Source organism: Pleurodeles waltl, chromosome 2_1 (assembly GCF_031143425.1).
Source record: "Pleurodeles waltl isolate 20211129_DDA chromosome 2_1, aPleWal1.hap1.20221129, whole genome shotgun sequence".
NCBI lineage: Eukaryota > Metazoa > Chordata > Amphibia > Caudata > Salamandridae > Pleurodeles > Pleurodeles waltl.
In genome coordinates this window covers 112,662,328-112,681,373 of record NC_090438.1, presented here as the reverse complement: position 1 = coordinate 112,681,373, position 19,046 = coordinate 112,662,328, and the positions used below count along the sequence as shown (strand labels likewise).

At 46.1% G+C, this 19,046-nt stretch overlaps 1 protein-coding gene across 1 annotated transcript in view; it reads right to left on the bottom strand.

The window, feature by feature from the left end:
• Positions 1-19,046, bottom strand: part of LHFPL1 (LHFPL tetraspan subfamily member 1) — a 266,798-nt gene that overhangs the window by 173,937 nt on the left and 73,815 nt on the right. Inside the window, exon 2 of the mRNA XM_069205934.1 lies at positions 4,866-5,509. Coding sequence (XP_069062035.1) covers positions 4,866-5,247 — 382 coding nt within the window. The 5' untranslated portion in view covers positions 5,248-5,509. The remainder of the gene's footprint in view (positions 1-4,865; positions 5,510-19,046) is intronic.

The following is a 19,046-nucleotide window of genomic DNA, read 5'->3' as shown; positions in this document are numbered from 1 at the left end:
GCAACGGTTGTTCATGATCTTCTCCATGTCCTTCGCCAGGAGGGTTAACAGGGAGATGTGCTGGTAGTTGGCTAGCATCTTTGGGTCCGCTGATTGTTTCTTGAGGAGGGGGTTAACAACAGCATGTTTCCAGGCATCAAGGAAAGTGGCTGCATTGATTGAATCATTCAGAATCAGAGTAAGGTAGTGCTGACCTTCAATGAAGACGTTACCGAGGACAGGGATTTAAAGGTGATTCAGAGTGTATGGGTTGCGTCAGTGCTACGGTTTCTTGAGTGGCAGTGGTGGTCCAGGTGGTTAGGGCGGTCATCAGGGTGATGGAAGTGAAGGGTAGGGTGCCTGCAAGGGAATTAGAAGTCAGTTTGCAGCCAGCTGAGTGCAGATATCCTGTGAGGGAGTGATGTTGGTTGAGCTAACTGTCAAAGAGATTAAGGGGGTCATTCCTACCCTGGCGGTCCGAGACCGCCAGGGTAGGGGACGGAGGAAGCACCGCCAACAGGCTGGCGGTGCTTCTGGGGCTATTCTGACCGCGGCGGTAAAGCCGCGGTCAGAAAAGGGAAGCCGGCGGTTTCCCGCCGGTTTCCCGCTGCCCCTGTGAATCCTCCACGGCGGCGCTGCAAGCAGCGCCGCCATGGGGATTCCGACCCCCTTCCCGCCAGCCTGGTTCTGGCGGTTTTCACCGCCAGAACCAGGCTGGTGGGAACGGGTGTCGTGGGGCCCCTGGGGGCCCCTGCAGTGCCCATGCCACTGGCATGGGCACTGCAGGGGCCCCCTAACAGGGCCCCACATTGATTTTCAGTGTCTGCTTGGCAGACACTGAAAATCGCAACGGGTGCAACTGCACCCGTCGCACACCAGCAACTCCGCCGGCTCCATTCGGAGCCGGCTTCCTCGTTGCTGGTGCTTTCCCGCTGGGCGGGCGGGCGGCCTTTTGGCGGTCGCCCGCCAGCCCAGCGGGAAAGTCAGAATGACCGCCGCGGTCTTTTGACCGCGGTATGGTCTTCTGGCAGTTCCCGCTTGGCGGGCGGCGACCGCCGCCCGCCAAAGTAGGAATGAGGGCCTAAGTCTTTCACAATGGCAAAGATTTCCCTGGCACTGTTGGTGCTGCTTTCAATGCACTTGGGGAGAGTGGGGAATTAGGTGGCTTTGATATGTTGGTGGCATCGTCTGAAGTTTGATCTGTCGATGTTCTTGTCAGTGTCATCCTGGCTTAATCTTCATGTTCAATCCAGATGTTAGCACTAGTGCTTGGGGAGTATAAGCTTCTCTGTGTACCACTTTTCTTGCGGTCTGGGTCTACTGGCCTTGGTGGTCTTCAGTGGGGCCAGAGTGTCTACGTAGGAGATGATCTAGGTGTTGAAGCTGAATATGTCTCTTTGGAGGTCATTGAGGTGTGATCGGTGGTGTAGCAATTTTGAGGACTAAGATACTTTAGAGATCTTGTTCCAGTCATGTTGTGAACATTTGACAATGGCATTCCTGAGGTGTTGAGGGATGGGTACATTGAAGCAGAGAAAGCCATGGTCTGGCCAGGTGATGAGTGTGAGCTTGTCCACTGTGATTTCGCTGAGCTGGTCTGGTGGAGATACAGTGCAATAGGTGTCTGGGTGCATGGGTGAGGCTAAGTCTGAGGTTTGTCAGGTCCTCCAGGAGGCTGGTAGTTTTGAGGTTAGTGAGATGCTCTAGGAGGTAATTGTGGTCACAGAGGAGAATGAAGGCACTGAAGTCGGTTATCAGGGGGTAGCAAAATTCATGATTGTGCTTCCAAAGTTGACTGGGGGTCCAGGAAGTTGATACACGGGGGTGCCACTCATGTTGTATTTGACAGTGATGTGGAGTCTTGAAGTCAGGTGTTCAATGTTGCTGTGGGTGTTTGATGAGGTAATGGAGGACTTGATATACTCTTTCAAGATGATGGCAAGTCCACCTCTGGGTCTGTTAGTCATATCCTGTGTTCTGATCTTGTACTGGGGGTACAGTAGGATGTCTGGAGGTGATGTAGTAGTAAGCCAGCTTTCCTTCAGGAAAAGCAGGTCCAGTGAGTCATTGTGCAACAGATCCCAGATTCCGGTGTTTGGTGATGAAGCAGTGTTGAGGAGGAGGTAGGATAGGGAAGTGTGGGGTTATGGAGTGGTAGGGTCAGGTAATTGTAGCCATGTGTGAGCTGTGTGCTAGGTGTGGTTCCTGTGGGTGGTTTATGGGGATGGGAGGGCAAAGAAGAAGTGGAAACTGAGGCAGGAAACAGCACTTTCAGCATCAACCAGTGAGCCTTGGCAACAGTGCTATGAGGTGCATCAGGGGACCAGGGGAAAGAGAGAAGTGGAGGAGCAGTGGCTGTGGGTAGGAGGAGGACCAGAAGTCCTGGAAGTGATTATTTTCTCTGGGTATTGAGTACTTGATGAACTACTGGTGAAATTAATGCTGCCTTAATAAAGATGAGCATATAAAGAGATTTATCAATAAAACTTTTAAACTCTCATCAAACTCTCATTATTGACTAAGAAAAAGATTAAAACTGTGATGAGTAAGTTATGTACAACTCTTGCTTAATCTCATCTAATGTCAAAGATCCATGTGGCCTAGAGGCTGGGATGTCACGTTGAGAAGTTGGTAAGGCTTCCTCATAAACTGGTAATTGTGAAGCAGATGTCCTAGCGCTCCAGCAATGTCACAAGATTTCTAGAAACCAGCAACCTTTCTACACACCCCTTTCTGCAGGTAAACTTAATGAGTTAAGTAAGGCTGCTTCTATGTGAATTTTCTATGAATCTCATGTACCAATAGCAATGCTTGAGTAAGCAAAGCTGCACTGATCTTCTCCCTCTTTGCTTTGCTGATCTTCTTCCACACAGTACCCTCCCATATATCCTACCCCTCACTGGGCCACTCTGAGTCTTTGTGAAATATTGCATAATGGAGTCAGAAAGGCCAAGAGGTGAGCTTTAAGAAAGCGTACTTCTTCTGGGGCATTCAGATTAGCTTCTGACAACAGCTGACACTTAGAGGCAGGTATAGTAATTATTGGCACAATATAGCATAGCACCAAAGTTTCTGCATTGTGTTGTGTCAAAGAGTGAGAGAAAAACAGCCCCATATCTGTACTTTAGTGCAAGGGTGTTTGCATTCTGTCAAGCATAGGTTTTAGAACCCTTCCAGTACAAAACTTATACTTTAATATATTTTTAATATATATATTAATACTTTCCCTGCTTTCTATGTGTACTGTAAAGTGCAACAAGCATCCAAAGTTGGTCAAATGCAGAAACGTTTAATTGTTGTTCCACTAGTATGTCTGCCTCGAGGAGACATCATTTTTAGGTGTAAATCCCTGTCTACAAATATTTGCAGATAGGAATTTGTGTCAACATTCATGAGTGGTGTGTGGGTACACCCATGTACCACCCATGGCGCACCCCTAGAGGCACAGTAGAGCAATGTTGTGGATAGCGTTACTTTGATTTACTGCAGGCAACTTCCTAATGCAAATCATGATTTACACTGGACAGTAAATCCCATAACCTATTGTGTCAGGTTTGCATCACTTTTGTGATGCACTCCCGGTGCAAATTGTTGGTTAATCTGGGCTTTAGATAACAGTTCCAGTCCCTGTGCCTATGGACAGCAGAAGTCCTTCAGATGTCTTTCTACAGCAGTCGGACAGAATTTTTCTTTCTTCTTCATAATATTCTTATCGGACCAGGAATGGTCTGAGGAGGTGATGTTGAAATGCTATATTATTCTAGGGATAAACCAGTGGTTGGTGAATCTCATGCCCCAGCCCAAGCAGAATTCCCTTGAAAACCCAGCATCCTTTTTTCAGCACTCCCTGTTTCACCTTACTCTAAACTTTCCTAGAGTTCATCATTCACGTTTGCTCTAACCAGGCTGTCTATATGGATCTTGGTGTCCACTTGGTTTTGGCACCAGGCTCACAATTTTATATGTCAAGGGAATTACTTCTCCCTCTGTTGGTGACAGAGGCAAATGAATGAGAAACCTCTGTGGCAGTTAGGTCCCATTTGGGATTTTCATGTGAAAGCAGCGGCTGCTAGGGCAGTCCTTTTTGTTACCATCTTATCATCTCTCCTTCTAGATTACTCATGTCAGATAAGTGGTTTGAGGCATATTTGTGAAGGTTTTGCTTCACCCTTGCTCCACGCAAGAGGGCTCAAGGGAAGCACAAAACCAAAGTCAGATTTATCAAGCCATGCAAGACCACCTCCCGTAGCCCTGGTTGGCTTGATAAATCCAGAGTAATGCAACACACTGAAAATAGCTACATTGAGTTACTCTGCCCCAGGGATGCGTTCCATGGTTGGGATGTGAGTGTTCCCATGCATACATGCATGGATTTGTGCACATTCCCAGATTTACCAACACTGGTAAACCTGGGAATGCATCAACATGCTAATGATCCCCAGAGAAGGCATATTAAGGAGAAATATTGTTATTTCTTCTTGTTTTTTCCTCTTTATCTGTGTGCAGCATTCCGAGGCACCCATAGAAAGAGGAAAAAGCCTGAGGATTGTTTTTGTGCAGGAAGGTTTACGTTCCCGTACAAAAACAATCCTGTCTGCAACACAGGAACCCTTGCACCACAGTGTAAAGGTGCCTGTGTTAGCAGTAGGCAGACAAAAGAGTGCCAGTGCTAGGAACGGGTTAGGAATGCATCATATTATGTTAAACACTACACATTCCTGCCCTCTCACGCGTGCAGCATGTTACATAAATTTGGAAGAGCTTCTGAAAAATAAAGTTACTGAGAATGATAGGCGAATAAACAAAGTATTGAATGTCATTGACCTAAAATTCCTGACTGTACAGAGAACTTTGATGAAAAAGATCACAGTAAATGAATACTTTACCTCCAACAAACTGTGCTGCTCCCATGAAGCATCCCGTCATCCTGGAGATGAGGTCTTCCATACAACAGGCAAGAGTGGCCACCATGGCCACCATCAGGAGCAGAGCACACCCGGTGCCTGTCACCACCGTGCAGATTTGCCAGGACAGGCTGGGGATGGCACTGAAGCTGGCATACCTCCCGCACTCTTCTACCATCACCACGTGCTTCTGTTCAGTCTGGGCCGGGTAGGTGCATCTCCGGAAGGTGCTGAATGACACTGGCTTGTCCATCTGTGACCCGAATAGCCAGTAGGGCATAAAAAAACTGGTAGAGCTTGCAGCGGCGGTGAGGAAGGACAGGACGGCCCAGAGGGCTCCAACCGGAGTCAGGCTGCTGCCCATCCCGATGGACAGGCGAAGAGTATTTTATGGCAAACAAGATTCAGAAGAATTGATGTCCAAGGCAGGAAGCTTCTGAAATTTACCTTAGGGCATCCCTGGTCCTTGCAGTCAACAGTGTCTGACTTTGAAGAAGCAATCAAAGCGCCTTCATCAGACTCCCAGTATTAACTTGGGGACAGTTAGAGCAACCCCTTTGCTGGCACACACTGAGACAAGCTGGCAACTTGAAACTACCCAGATGACTTCAATGCGTTTACACCATCTGTAAGCGAAAAAAACATAAAAACATCAAAGAAACAAACCTGACAAGTTTATAAACTCTCATTTTAGTTTACACTAGGCTATCACTAAAACGTCAGTATAGTTTACAGTAAAATAATTAAAAAATATATGAATTTTCTCTGGAGCCACAAGAGAACTGTAATTGGCATGGTTACTGGAACATTTGCAAGCAAGCAGGTGCTGTTCCGCCACTGACTACAACAATCTCAGGGGGTAAGCCTCCTTCACAGAGACTTTCTAAGTGCCAGTTTTCTCCTGCTTAATTAAAAAGCGAGGTCCCTCCTCTAATTTCTCACAGAGCAGGAGCCATCTGGCCGACAGACAGTCATGGGATGTTCCAGAGTCCTACTTTCAAGAACGCTTAGAGATTCTCAGCTGTAATGTTCATACCAAGAGAACGCCCCTCTTACCTGCACACTGTGCTTCACAAGAAGCTGAAAACATTCACGACAAATATTTGCAAATTTAAAAGTTGCACCTATTGCGCAAATACACAAACGGGGTGATTCACATAGATTTAGATTTGCATGTGTGAACTCAGAGAAGCACAATTTAGGACTCTTGTGTACATAGATTACCTTGTGGGCATTTGTGTACATTTTCTTTTAATCTGTAATCAAAGTTCTCACATAATAATGTAAATACGCATGTGCTTAGTATTCACATAAATTGCTAGATCCTTCAAAACTTGTGTGGTCAAGAAATCCAAGCTAGACCAGCTCCGATATCAGAACAGCTGCCCAAATGCTGTCCCTCTCCCACATAAATACTGTTAATGGCGGGCTTGAGGACATGCCTGACACTGCTATGGCTGCCCTCAAGAGTGCCTGTTGTACCGCTGCGTGTTTCAACAAAAGCCTCAGGAAGCAGTACTTCATCACTCCCAACCTTCATAGACCTTGATGAACCTTCATTGGCTGTCCTTCCAAACGCACATCATTGTCGGGATCTGCCACATCAACAGCAAGGCAAGAACAGTCACGGTACAACCCTACCTTTAAAAAAAAAAACTAAGCATCGCAAGAGGCCAACCTTGAAACAAAATACGCCACTCCGGCATCATCCTTACAATTACAAAGTGCACAATGGAAAGAACCAGAGTGCCGGCATGGCGTATTTTGTTTCAAGGTTGGCCCCTTGGGATGCTTAGTTTCTGCGCAACTACAGTGAACCTTGATTGAGATACTTCATTAGAGAGCTGAAGGAGAATCTCATCCTCCACTGATAAAGACCATCCTTACCTCTCCAGCCTCCGATCATGGGATTTCCCTCTCAGCACCACATGTACACGCATATTACTTTTCGATACTCCTGACTATATTCATTACAATTGCTTTCACTTCCTCTGTTTATGCTCTTGAGTGTGGGTACCTCTGGGCTCACCCCCGTGACCTCATTTGTTCAATGTCTATATTGAGCCACTGTCCTGGCTTATCCACTCTGCTGGTATTGGATTCTACATCTATTAGTCTATGAGAAGCATGGCATATGCGGGCTGTAAAACAGGAAAATATCCCTGACAGCAAAAAGAAGAAAATGCCTGACACACTAGGGACATTTGAAGCCAAATGTATCAAGGTATTACGTAGTCCTTGCATCGTGCAGGGTGTCGCAAGAGCAAAGCATTCCAGAAGTCTGATTTACCAAGCAACGCAAGATCACCTTGCATGGCCCAGCGATGCTAGGTAAATCTAGAGCAACGCAACGCAGTGCAAGTCACTGCTTTGTGGTACCCTGCCCTGGGAGGGTGTTCCGTGGGTGGAGCGTGGGTGTTCCCACACATCCACCCATGGATTTTCGCACACCCCCAGATCTGCCAACACTTGTAAGCATGGGAATGTGCACAAATGCTACATCTCCCCAGGGGAGGTGCAACGAGGATAAATATCTTTATTTGTCCTTGTTGTTCCCTCTTTCTAAGTGTGCTGAAGAAAAGGCCTCAGAGGATTGTTTTTGTGCAGGAAGTTGTCCCTTCCTGCACAAAAACAATCCTGCCTGCAACGCAGGCATCCTTGCAACATAGTGCAAGGCTGCCTGCACTGGCACTAGGCAGCAGATTGCGTGCCACCACAGACTGAGAGCAGGAATGCGCAATATGTTGGTAAATATTGTGCATTTCTACCCTCTCCCTTTCACGCAGCACAGCATGTTCTTTTGCTGCGTCACGTTGCATGAAAGAATGATAAAATCGGCCCTTGATGTTTCCTGTGTAAACAACAGGGCACTTTACCAGAAAATTATGGCCTAAATATCATCCTACAAATACATCATCTCCTAAATATCATTCTAAACTATCACCAAGTTGTAGTTAATAATAACAAATGTAAAGCCTATAGAGTGATATTTTTGTAAATAATATTTAGGAAAGAATGTTTATGTCAGACAATATTTTGGTCACTGATATTTTGACACGGACCTGAGCAAGTATATCAACAAACCGGCCTGCTTGTCGTTCAGCCATGTCAACAGTGCATCCGCCACACCGGTAGATGCACTGTGGCAGAGAGATCTGCGTCTGATCTATGGATGGGGTGTTTGAAGTGCTTAATTTGTACTTGTTGTTTCCGGTGCTGAGCACAGGCACTTATTTTTGAGGGCCGGTGCTTAGTCTTCTGCCTCAAGGATTTGCAGCGAGCAAAAGACACGTATGGGAAAGACAAAGGAAGAGAAAAACAAAAAAGCATCACAATGAGAGAAAGCAGAAAGCTGCAGGTGTGAGCTGAAGGGGCAGGGAGTGGTTTTAAATGGATTGAAGAGGTCCGAGATGGCTTTGGGATTTCGCTGCCTCAGTATTCCGTGTTCACACATTTAATTGCAGCAGCCGCATGTTTAAGAGGAGGGCTTTGGGCACCGGCACGTTTTTATTTACAAATTAAGCACTGTGTGTTTGGTGCTCCCCGGGAGGGTAGCACTCAATGAACTGGTGGGCCACCTGTCATTCTCTAAAGGAGGCTCTTAGGGGGTCATTCCAACCCTGGCGGTCGGTGTTAAAGCGGCGGCCAACCCGCCAACAGGCAGGCGGTCCAAAAAATGGAATTCTGACCCTGGCGGGAACCGCCAACAGAGACCGCCACTTTAACACTCCGACTGCCACGGCGGGACAAACAAACAGCGCAGCGGTCACCGCCAACAGACAGGCGGGAGCCAATGTACCACCCACCCTATCACAACCCACCAATCCGCCACCTTTTCCGGGGCGGTAGGCCCGCCGATAAAAACACGGCGGAAACAGACATTACGAACGGAAAACGCTCACCTCTACACACTCCACGAGGAATCTGGACAGCATGGAACCCGAACTACACATCCTACCAGCTATTGTCTTCCTGCTCCTCTACCAGGAGCACGAACGCCGGCGCAGAAGACACCGGTGAGTACTGCACCTACGACACAGGGGAGGGGGGAGGCAAAAAATTACGGGCACACACATACGCGACACACCCACCCTCACCCTCACCCACAACTACATACACATCAATGCAGAGCAACAACTCAGAGTGACACCCCCTAAACCCCCCGGAAGAATGCAAAGACAAAATAAAATGTTCATGAATTCTGAAGTATATTGAACGGCTAAGTAAAAAAATATATCCAACATCTATAACTATATATACAAATGTAAATTGTCCTGTGCAAATTGGGTATCAGCCATTGTTCGTGGGCCAATGGGCCTAAACACATGGGCAAAGCCCACACACGATACCCGAATCCATTGGAGAGAACACTGCAGGGGCATCAGATAGCAAAACTACAGGCACCTCAGGGGGAAGGGAAGGGGGTGCACCTCAGCCAGATGAGTCCACGACGCCAGATCCACGAGGGGCCTCCATGCCCACTGTTCAATCCTGGGGAGTGCAAAGCCACAGTCTCACAAGTCCAGACAGTGGGTGGATTGCCCACTGTGCCATCCTGGGGAGTGCAAAGCCACAGTCTCACAAGTCTCTACAGTGGGTGGATTGCCCACTGTGCCATCCTGGGGAGTGCAAAGCCACAGTCTCACAAGTCTCTACAGTGGGTGGATTGCCCACTGTGCCATCCTGGGGAGTGCAAAGCCACAGTCAATCAAGTGGATTACAGACTCCACTGGTTCTGGAGGAGGCATGGTGCCCAGAGTGCTTCGTGCAGCCCTGCCCGACACAGATCCGGCCCTGCCCCTTCTGCCAATGGGCCAGCGGTGCATGAGACTGCGGTGCCCTGTCCAGCGGTGCTTGACTTGAAGGGCCCAGTGGAGCAGTGCAGAGACGGCGGTGCCCAGCGGAGCGGTGCTTGACTTGAAGGGCCCAGCGGAGCGGTGCAGAGACGGCGGTGCCCAGCGGAGCGGTGCTTGACTTGAAGGGCCCAGCGGAGCGGTGCTTGACTTGAAGGGCCCAGCGGAGCGGTGCAGAGACGGCGGTGCCCAGCGGAGCGGTGCTTGACTTGAAGGGCCCAGCGGAGCGGTGCTTGACTTGAAGGGCCCTGTTCAGCGGTTCTTGAGACGGCGGTGCCCTGTTCAGCGGTGCTTGTCTTGAAGGGCCCTGTTCAGCGGTTCTTGAGACGGCGGTGCCCTGTTCAGCGGTGCTTGTCTTGAAGGGCCCTGTTCAGCAGTTCTTGAGACGGCGGTGCCCTGTTCAGCGGTGCTTGTCTTGAAGGTCCCTGTTCAGCGGTTCTTGAGACGGCGGTGCCCTGTTCAGCGGTGCTTGTCTTGAAGGGCCCTGTTCAGCGGTTCTTGAGACGGCGGTGCCCTGTTCAGCGGTGCTTGTCTTGAAGGGCCCTGTTCAGCGGTTCTTGAGACGGCGGTGTCCTGTTCAGCGGTGCTTGTCTTGAAGGGCCCTGTTCAGCGGTTCTTGACACGGCGGTGCCCTGTTCAGCGGTTCTTGACACGGCGGTGCCCTGTTCAGCGGTGCTTGTCTTGAAGGGCCTTGTTCAGCGGTGCTTGACATGTGTCTCCAGGGCACCAGATCCGGCCATGACATGGATCTCACTCGCCACCCGACATGTGGCTGCCGTGCCCTTCATGCACATCTGTCTTCTCGCTTGCGGGGCCCTCCTGTGCTGCCGTCCCGGGCCCGTGGGTGTCCTCCTTCACCCCTGGAATGGGGCTGGTGGAGCCCTCCTGAGCAGATCGCCTGCTGCCGGACTTGTCGGGTGTGCTGCCCTTGCCACCCTTCCCTGCTCCTCTGTGGCTCTTTCCTCCCTTTGTCGGTGTGCCAGGTGGCACCCCACTTCCTGACGGTGCCAGGGTAGTGCCCTTGGAGCCTGCTGTCACTGGCCTCTCACGCCGGGCACTGGCTTTTTTGGCTTTATTTCCAGGGGGTGGGCTGGCTGTATCTTTACTGCTAGCCGAAGTAGCTGGCCTTGAAGGTGGTGGACTCCAAATTCCTTGGACTATTGTCCTTGTAGGTCCAGGTTTTGTGGTGGCTGAGGTGCTGTTGGAGTCTTATGAGATGGAGGGGGTGGGTCAGGTGATGGAAAGAGGTTAATTTTGGACAGGAAAAACTTTTTTGGAGCAGTGGGAATGGTAGGTGTAGTGGGTATGGGAGTGGAGAAAGAGGATGTGGTTGTAGGTGAGTCAAGTCTGGTGTCTTTGGGTGCAGGTGCTTGTGCTGGAGGCTGTCGTGAGGTGGATGGCTGTTGGGTGGGTGGCTGCCTGCGTTTGTGTGGTCTGGCAGCAATGTTGATGTGACTTTTCCGCTGGGCCAGCGGACGGTAACACTGTTACCGTCCACTGGCCCAGCGGAAAAGTCATAATAGGGAGCCAGGAATACCGTCGTCAATGGCGGTATTCTGACTCCCGCAGCCTCGGCGGTCTTTTTAAAAGACCGCCAAGGTTGTAATGACCCCCAGTATCCCCTGTTAGCAGGCTAGAATGACAGGTTGAAAACGTTAACATTTCCACAGAATAGCATAATCTCTAATTTATCAGCATTAAATTTGAGCCATTTTTGTCAGTTCTATGTCACAACAAGTTGGTAGAGTGCAATTACACCTAAGCCACCAATATATTGAAGGTATCTATCTATCTATCTATCTATCTATCTATCTATCTATCTATCTATGATCTAACTATCAGTGGAGACAAGTAATATTGTTATATTTAAATGTTATACCTAAAGGCTTAAATAGAGAAGTTGTAGCTGAAGTTGTAGTTCTAGTTCATGAACTGAGAATTATTTCTGATTTTCGCAGCCATCCTCAAGTTTGTTGCTGTGTTTGCAGCTGAGTCAGCTACCAGTCTTAGACTTTGCAGTTTCATGTGTGAAAGTGTGTGTGTTTAAAACGTGTGTGTGTGTTATGTGTGATATGACACGCCATTTTGTCATTTGCATTTCTGTTGAAAACAATAATTTACCCAAAACCATGCAAGGGTTCTGTAGTGAGGTAAAATCACATTAAAGAATCCTTGTGACTGTGTTTCCTTGGTGGCCATCTTGTAAGTAGTTCTTTATTTTTAAGTTACTATTCCAAAATGTCAGATAGGCAGTTTGGAAGGATAAATGGGAGATGGTAAAACTGTAAAAAAAACTGCACACTTGTATAGCACACTACTCACCCGTTAGGGTCTCAAGGCGCTGTACACATACCACTGTGGAACCCCTCCGGGCTTTTTCCCTGTGAGGCACCCACTCCTGGGCACCCCCAAAGTGAAGCCAGGCATCCAAGCACTGTCAGGGCCGTTGTGGGGATTAAGCAAGCTATTGCCCAGAGTTACAGAGTGGGACCCATTAATTAGATTAGGCACCGAGGCAAGAATTATCTGGTCCAAGGGAATTGAGCCCAAGACCCGCTGAGGCAGGAATTGAATCCTGGTCCCGTGCCAGATTTCTGCATCAGGGTCTGCTGCTCTAACCATTGTGCCACACTTCTCCTTACCCAAAACCATGCAAGGGTTCTGTAGTGAAGTAAAATCACATTAAAGAATCCCTGTGACTGTGTTTCCTTGGTGGCCATCTTGTAAGTAGTTCTTTATTTTTAAGTTACTATTCCAAAATGTCAGATAGGCAGTTTGGAAGGATAAATGGGAGATGGTATGCAATTGGGGGCAAGTGAGCAGCCTGGTAGTAGTGTGCAGTTCACACACCCTCAGAAAAATATATATTTTTAAATACAGGGAGTGGGAGAAGTGCTCAAAAAGCTAATGTGAGCAGCCCAGTAGGACTGTGCAGCTTCCAACTCACAAAAAGTAATAATTAAAATCTAAATGAAAAAATATTCATTATAAAGGGCATGGGAGCAAATGCAAGCCACCCTAGTAGTGTAGAGTTGCTGTGCCCATGCAATAAATAAAACAAAAGGATTAATATAAAAAAGTAAAGCTAGGGAATGGAAAACAGAGCGAGAAGAGCAATGCACTCTGAGTGCTGAAAGCAAAAGAAAAAGAAATAGTCACCTCACGTTAGCAGCTGAAGGAAACAACGCAACCAATCAAAAACTGTGAGACTGAAATACTCCGTGGAAAGGAAAACACAAGAATATGGAAGAAAACCATTGAATCTGGAGCAGAAATATGAGACGGAAAATAAATCCATTGAATCATGAACAAGGAGTGGACACAAAGCCCACTTTAAGTTTGCATTTTATACAACAGATCTGAAGCTGACCGTAGGCAAGTCCTAGAAATAGAAGATTATTTCAAGAAAAGAGTGCAACTGGGTATCTACAGAGACAAATATAATTGAAGATCATGAAAGCGAGGTATGATATAAAATATCTTAGACTTGGATACATAAGGAGATGGTGGCGCTACTGACTCAACATTTGTTTTTTTAAATATATTTTCCAAAACCTTCATCCCCTTTTTGAGGCAACCCTTTTTTAACTTCACAACAACCCTTTCGCTAGATGAATGCATGCAGTGAAGCTCCAATTATTTATTTAGCCAGAGTTTTTTTTTTAAACTGTCTAACTTACCTACTGTTCATCTCAATCCTGCTAACCTGAACAGGTGTGTATATTTATAGACAGAACAAACTTCAGGAAACAAATACAATTTGGTATGTAAAGGGTATATTTTGTGTAGTTCTACCTTTTCCTAAAGTGTTGAGAATAAACAGATTGTCTTAATCTCATGTTAAGCCAGAGGCAGATACAATGTCTCAAATAGGTAAATTGGCAGTATGGATTAGGTAGGTGTTGTCGGTGTTGGGTATGCAAATGGGCTACAGTCACCTCTATTGACAAATATGTAGACCCATCTTGCAGTGATATGATATAACCCATGAAGAAGGGGAGGAGTCAAGAGTCCCTTCCTCAATTAGTAATTGCTATTTGAATGTGTGTTCATTCTCCATTTTCTGGTCCATACAACTATGTTTGTTAGTGGATCTGTTTAGGTTGTCTTTTCACCAGTATCTATTAAGGGCTTGGGGTGGGGGGGTCAGGCTATTTTTTTTTTATGGTGGGGTGGGGGTTTGGGTATTTTTTTTAGGACTTAGGGTGGGGAGGTCGGGCTATTTTCTTTTCAGAGGCGGGATGTGGGTATTTTTTTTATTTAGGGTTTAGAGTGGGGGGCGGGTGGTTTATTTTTTAGGGGTGGGGGAAGGTTTAAGGAAGGGCGGGAGGAGGGAGAAGAGGAGGAAGGATCGGGAGAGGACGCATTGAGGTAAGTGGGGTTGGGGCAGGGTTGGTGGGTAGTTTTTAGTGGTGAGGTAGACTTAGGGCTTAGGGTGGGTGGGGGGTTTCAGGGTAGTTTAGTTTTTAGAGGCAGGGGTGGGGCGGTCGGGTAGTATTTTTTAGGGCTTTCGGGGTGGTTTAGTTTTATGGGGCCGGGGGGTTGGGTAGTATTTTTTAGGGTTTAGGGTGGGCGGGAGGTCGGGTAGTTTACTTATTAGGGGGAAGGTTTTAGGGCTCAGGGTGTATGGGGGTATCGGGGTAGTTATGTTTTTAGGAGTGGGGGTCAAGCTAGGTTTTGTTTTAGGGCTCAGGGTGGGTGGGGGTTGAGGTAGTTTAGTTTTTAGGGGCGGGGAGGGGTGGGGATCGGGATAGGTTTTTTTTAGGGCTTAGGGTTGGTGGGGGGGTTGGGGTAATTTACTAATTGGGGGAAGGTTTTACGGCTCAGGGCGGGTGGGGGGTGTCGGGGTAGTGTAGTTTTATGGGACAGGGGTGGGGTCGTGGTAGTTTTTTTTACGGTTTTACGTGGGTGGGTGGGTGGGTTGGGTAGTTTTTGTTTTTTAGGGCTTAGGGTGGGTGGTGGTCAGGGTAGATTAGCTATTGGGGGGTAGTTTTGGGTGTCACGGCAGGTTGTATGACATAACCATGCATTCCGTTTCCACCATGCCTTTACTAGGCATGCTTTTACAACAAAATGCTTGGTAAAGGCATGCATGGAATTGACGCAGTCCTGGTTCTGACCGCGTTGTTAAAGCATGCGTTGTTCTGCCATACATGATTCTGTCATACAACCTTTATTTGATGCACTGTAATTACTCTGGTTCATAGGGTTTTTGGGTTTACCCTGTTGACTGCTACATGTTTAGTAATGTTAGGCAGTTTAAAGAGAGTAAGGTCCATAAGCTACAAGCAGCATATTGCCCTCAAAGTCATCATCACATCCTGCATGCAGCATCATCATACTCACATCATAACATGATGCACATGATCGGAGTAGGACGCAGCCTCTATGGGAAATGTACTTCTGTCCACTCATATGCACTGTATTGGTGCTATTGTCGGGATCGCCCACGATTATACATATCCATTGCCAATTCCGTACTTGAATACCCTGTAGGAGGCATCTTGGTACAGTCAAAAGAGTCAAATGAGTTCTTACTCTACAACTATTTATATGATGAGAAAGAACCTTGTAAGACTCTAAGAATCCAGGAAGTAGAACCATCCTGGTAATCTTATAACAGGTCTTGGTGCCTAATATAATTAGGTTCTGACATTGCTTATTTCAAGCTAACCTCCATATATAAACACCCCAAAGGAGGCTCTCTGGTATAGTCACTTTACACTAATATTCCCCAGAGAGAAAGCATTGAAGTGATCAGTAGTATCATAGTAGAACTTCTTGAAATCTCCCTATAATTTTTTTTTTCCGGCAGGACCACTACCAACAGTGCTCTGGGGCATCTATGGGGGGAATTTTTCGACCCAATCTGGCAAATCTCTGTGTTGGCCAATTTGAACATGATTTCATCAATACAAAACTCAACCCGTGCCTTAGCAACATTTGTTTCTGGAAAAGGTAAATTGATGATATTTTCATGATTTGGAGGGGTTCCGAAGATTCATTGACACTGTGTACACATTACATCAATAGTTGTTAACCTTACCTGACATTCACACACAACACTGACTGTTATAGCTTACCCTTCCTAGATCTTGAGATTCAGAATAATGAAAATCATTTATCTATCTTGTTACATCAAAAATTGACTGAACGTAACACATTGCTACAGTATAAAAGCTGCCACCCAAGAGCTCTAAAGAATGGTCTTCCTTTTGGCCAATTTCTGAGGCTCTGTAGAAACTCTACACTTAAAGATTCCTTTAATGAAGGGGCCACTTTGAGTACTAAATTATGAGAGAGAGGCTACCTCAAACACCTTATAAAACTCTATGAAAATGGCATTGTTTAACCCCAGGAAAGACATATTACAGACTAAAGCGAAACCTGTATTAGACAGAATTTTTGCATAACCACATATTGTCCAGACACTAAGATTGTGAAACTTATCAAGAAACACCCGTCGATTCTTAACACAATGGACCCTTTTCAGGGGCTACCTCTATTTTCCTACAACAAAAGCAAGAATATTAGAGACCAATTGGTACATGCCAACTCCAATGTCCCCAATGCAGGGCAGACAATTCTATCTTCGTTGGGTCTCAACCCCTTCACGGCCACTATAAATGCAATAGCTGTGTCTCTTGTCAATACTATTTACCAAAAAGAAGGGACCAGGAGTGCTTCCAGGTCCAGCAGACGTTCAATAAAGTATGAAGTTTTTGTGGAGAAAAGAGGAGTAAAGGTCAGTGAAAATGGGAGGTATGGTTGAGAACTGAGGTGCCAGCTCAAGACTGGTGCCTCAGGAGCAAGTGCCCTCTCACACCAAGAAGTGTTTCATGCTTTATCATGGGTCTGCTCCTCATCCTGCCATCAGCTGCAATGCCTGATGGACCATATGAAATTCAGAACCGACCCCAATTCGGATAGTTGTGGGTGGCCTGGAGTAAAGGCAATTGTGCTTCAAGTAAGATCATTTACTGTGTTTGGTGTCCATATAATATGATATACATTGGTTAAACATCTCAACAAGCCAAAGCCAGAATAAGTCAACGCAGGAGCCGGATTAGATGTGCCATTGTAATAGCGCCCATGGTTCAATACTATTTGGAAAAACATCATAAAGCAGATGAAATGAGATGGCAGGTCACAGAGAAGGTGTTACCATCACCCAGAGGGGGAGACACATCATACATTCTACAGAGGTTGGAATGTAAATGGATCAGCAAATGCACCTCAATAAGGAATAGATGCAATACTACGGAAGAATGGCAGAAATTAATTGCCCCTTGAACTGAATTTTCTAGGGAATCCCGTGGCTTCACAGTGAGACTATGCTCTGACTCCCACCCCCTTTTCTTCATCTTAGATAGAAAACTATCATGTAAGGAATACGGGGTGCGGGCTGGCAACATTGTCTTTATTTGAAATACCCTTTGGTCATATGAATCGTCCTTTGTGAACTTGCTTGACCACTAAGGAAGATTGCGTTGACCCCCTTTTGATTATTGTCAAACCCTAACAATGTCTTTGTTAAATAGTTTTATTAATATTTTTGTTTGATTATTTATGATTGTATGTGTTTGCCATTTCTTTGAATTATGTTATGTTGGTTAGGTAACCTATTTATGAGGTTTTTTCCACCCTTTAGCCAAATGAACCTTCCTGTCCCTCCAATCCGGTTTTATAGTATCCCTTTGACCATAAGTAGATTTGACTCTTCCAATTAAGGGAGATACAGACCCCATATGGAGGTCTCTATCAGCACTCTGGGTGGTTCACCTGATTTATTCTTTAATCAATGAGCATGTGGGGTTTGAGACCCCTCTCCTTTCTTCATGTTTTATTAGTATTGATCTTTCCAGAAAGATTCCTTGATTATTCTGCCTGCGCTGACTTATGTGCTGGTGCCCCAGTGCACCGGCCCATGGCGACTCACCGGTCTGATCAGCTTATCCTTTTTTCAGTGAGTATGTGGGGTTTGAGTATTCTCTTTTCAAAAATTCCTATTTTTATGTTTCTTTTTTTCACACAATTATTCCTTGATTAATTTAATTCACTCCTTTCTCATCCTTTTTTGTTATCCTTACTGCCTTTGCAGGCTCATTACCCCGCAATTCATACTCTGGTGATGCATATTCCGAATCCCCGTGCTTCGGGCAGGTGCCATACCCTTGCCATACCCTTGCCACACCCAATGGCCCACCCACTGCCATTTGGAAGCAGCGTAGCACAGCTGCTGACTCTTCTGTAAATTAATGGATGAGCAGTTCAGGTCTCTTTCCGTTGTCAGAAAGGTGCATCTCTGACCGGATGCCCCCAAATTGCCGCATTGCTCAGCATTTACCACCCATTTGGGGGCCTGCAGCTGCTGTTCTATCCATAACTCATAAGTAGGCAGTAACAGTTTTAAGGTTATTTAGCCCTTCTGTATATATTTTAAAAGCCAATTTTTGTTGATACTTGGTTTGACATGACAATTTTGTTGATTTTCAGTGTTACTTTAGGTTTCCTGTGTGTATTACATTTAGATGTATTTATGTCATTGCGTACATCAGAGTCCTTTAAACATTCACTTTCCATTAAATGACACATAATTGATTGGTGACTTTCCGACCATACTGATGCTGCTTATTGTTCCACAGGTCACCTTTTGGGACCACTCTACTTGGTTGATACAGTGGTCAGGTGCTATATTCACACTTAGGCCTGTTACTGCTGCAAACAGTATGTATTCTTTTCTATATTACTTTTGGGACCATGGTGACTTAACCTTGGTACCAGTTCTAATTTTTCATACAACCCATTAGTCCCCCATTTATTCAATGTCCTGATGAGACCCTGATATCCCATGTAGAGTTCAAACGTTGTTGACATCAATCAAGATAGACCTTCTCAATATTATTTGGACACTGGAAAATTACCCCAAGTGGTTATCTGGACCGAATATTTATGGCTCTCTTTTGAATTTGATAACAATATACCATTTATTGATCACCTGTCCTCTTTTTGTGGTTTTGATTGCTTCACTTTGGGTGTGCTTGCTACTATTTCATCACTCACTAATCTTTATGGTCTTTGCTGCATTTTGTACACAAATAAAATTCAGTCTAGTCTGGTTGATTAATACAATGTTGTCAATGTATTGTTCTGGAGTAAAGCCCAACAGAATTTGTATTGTCTGAACTAAAATATGTTTTGATTGATTCTACTCAGGACTTCCTGCTTAACCATAATGATATTGCAAAATGAGTTCCATGTGAACGCTTGTTCTGCACCTTTACTTAATACCCATGTTCACGTGGACATT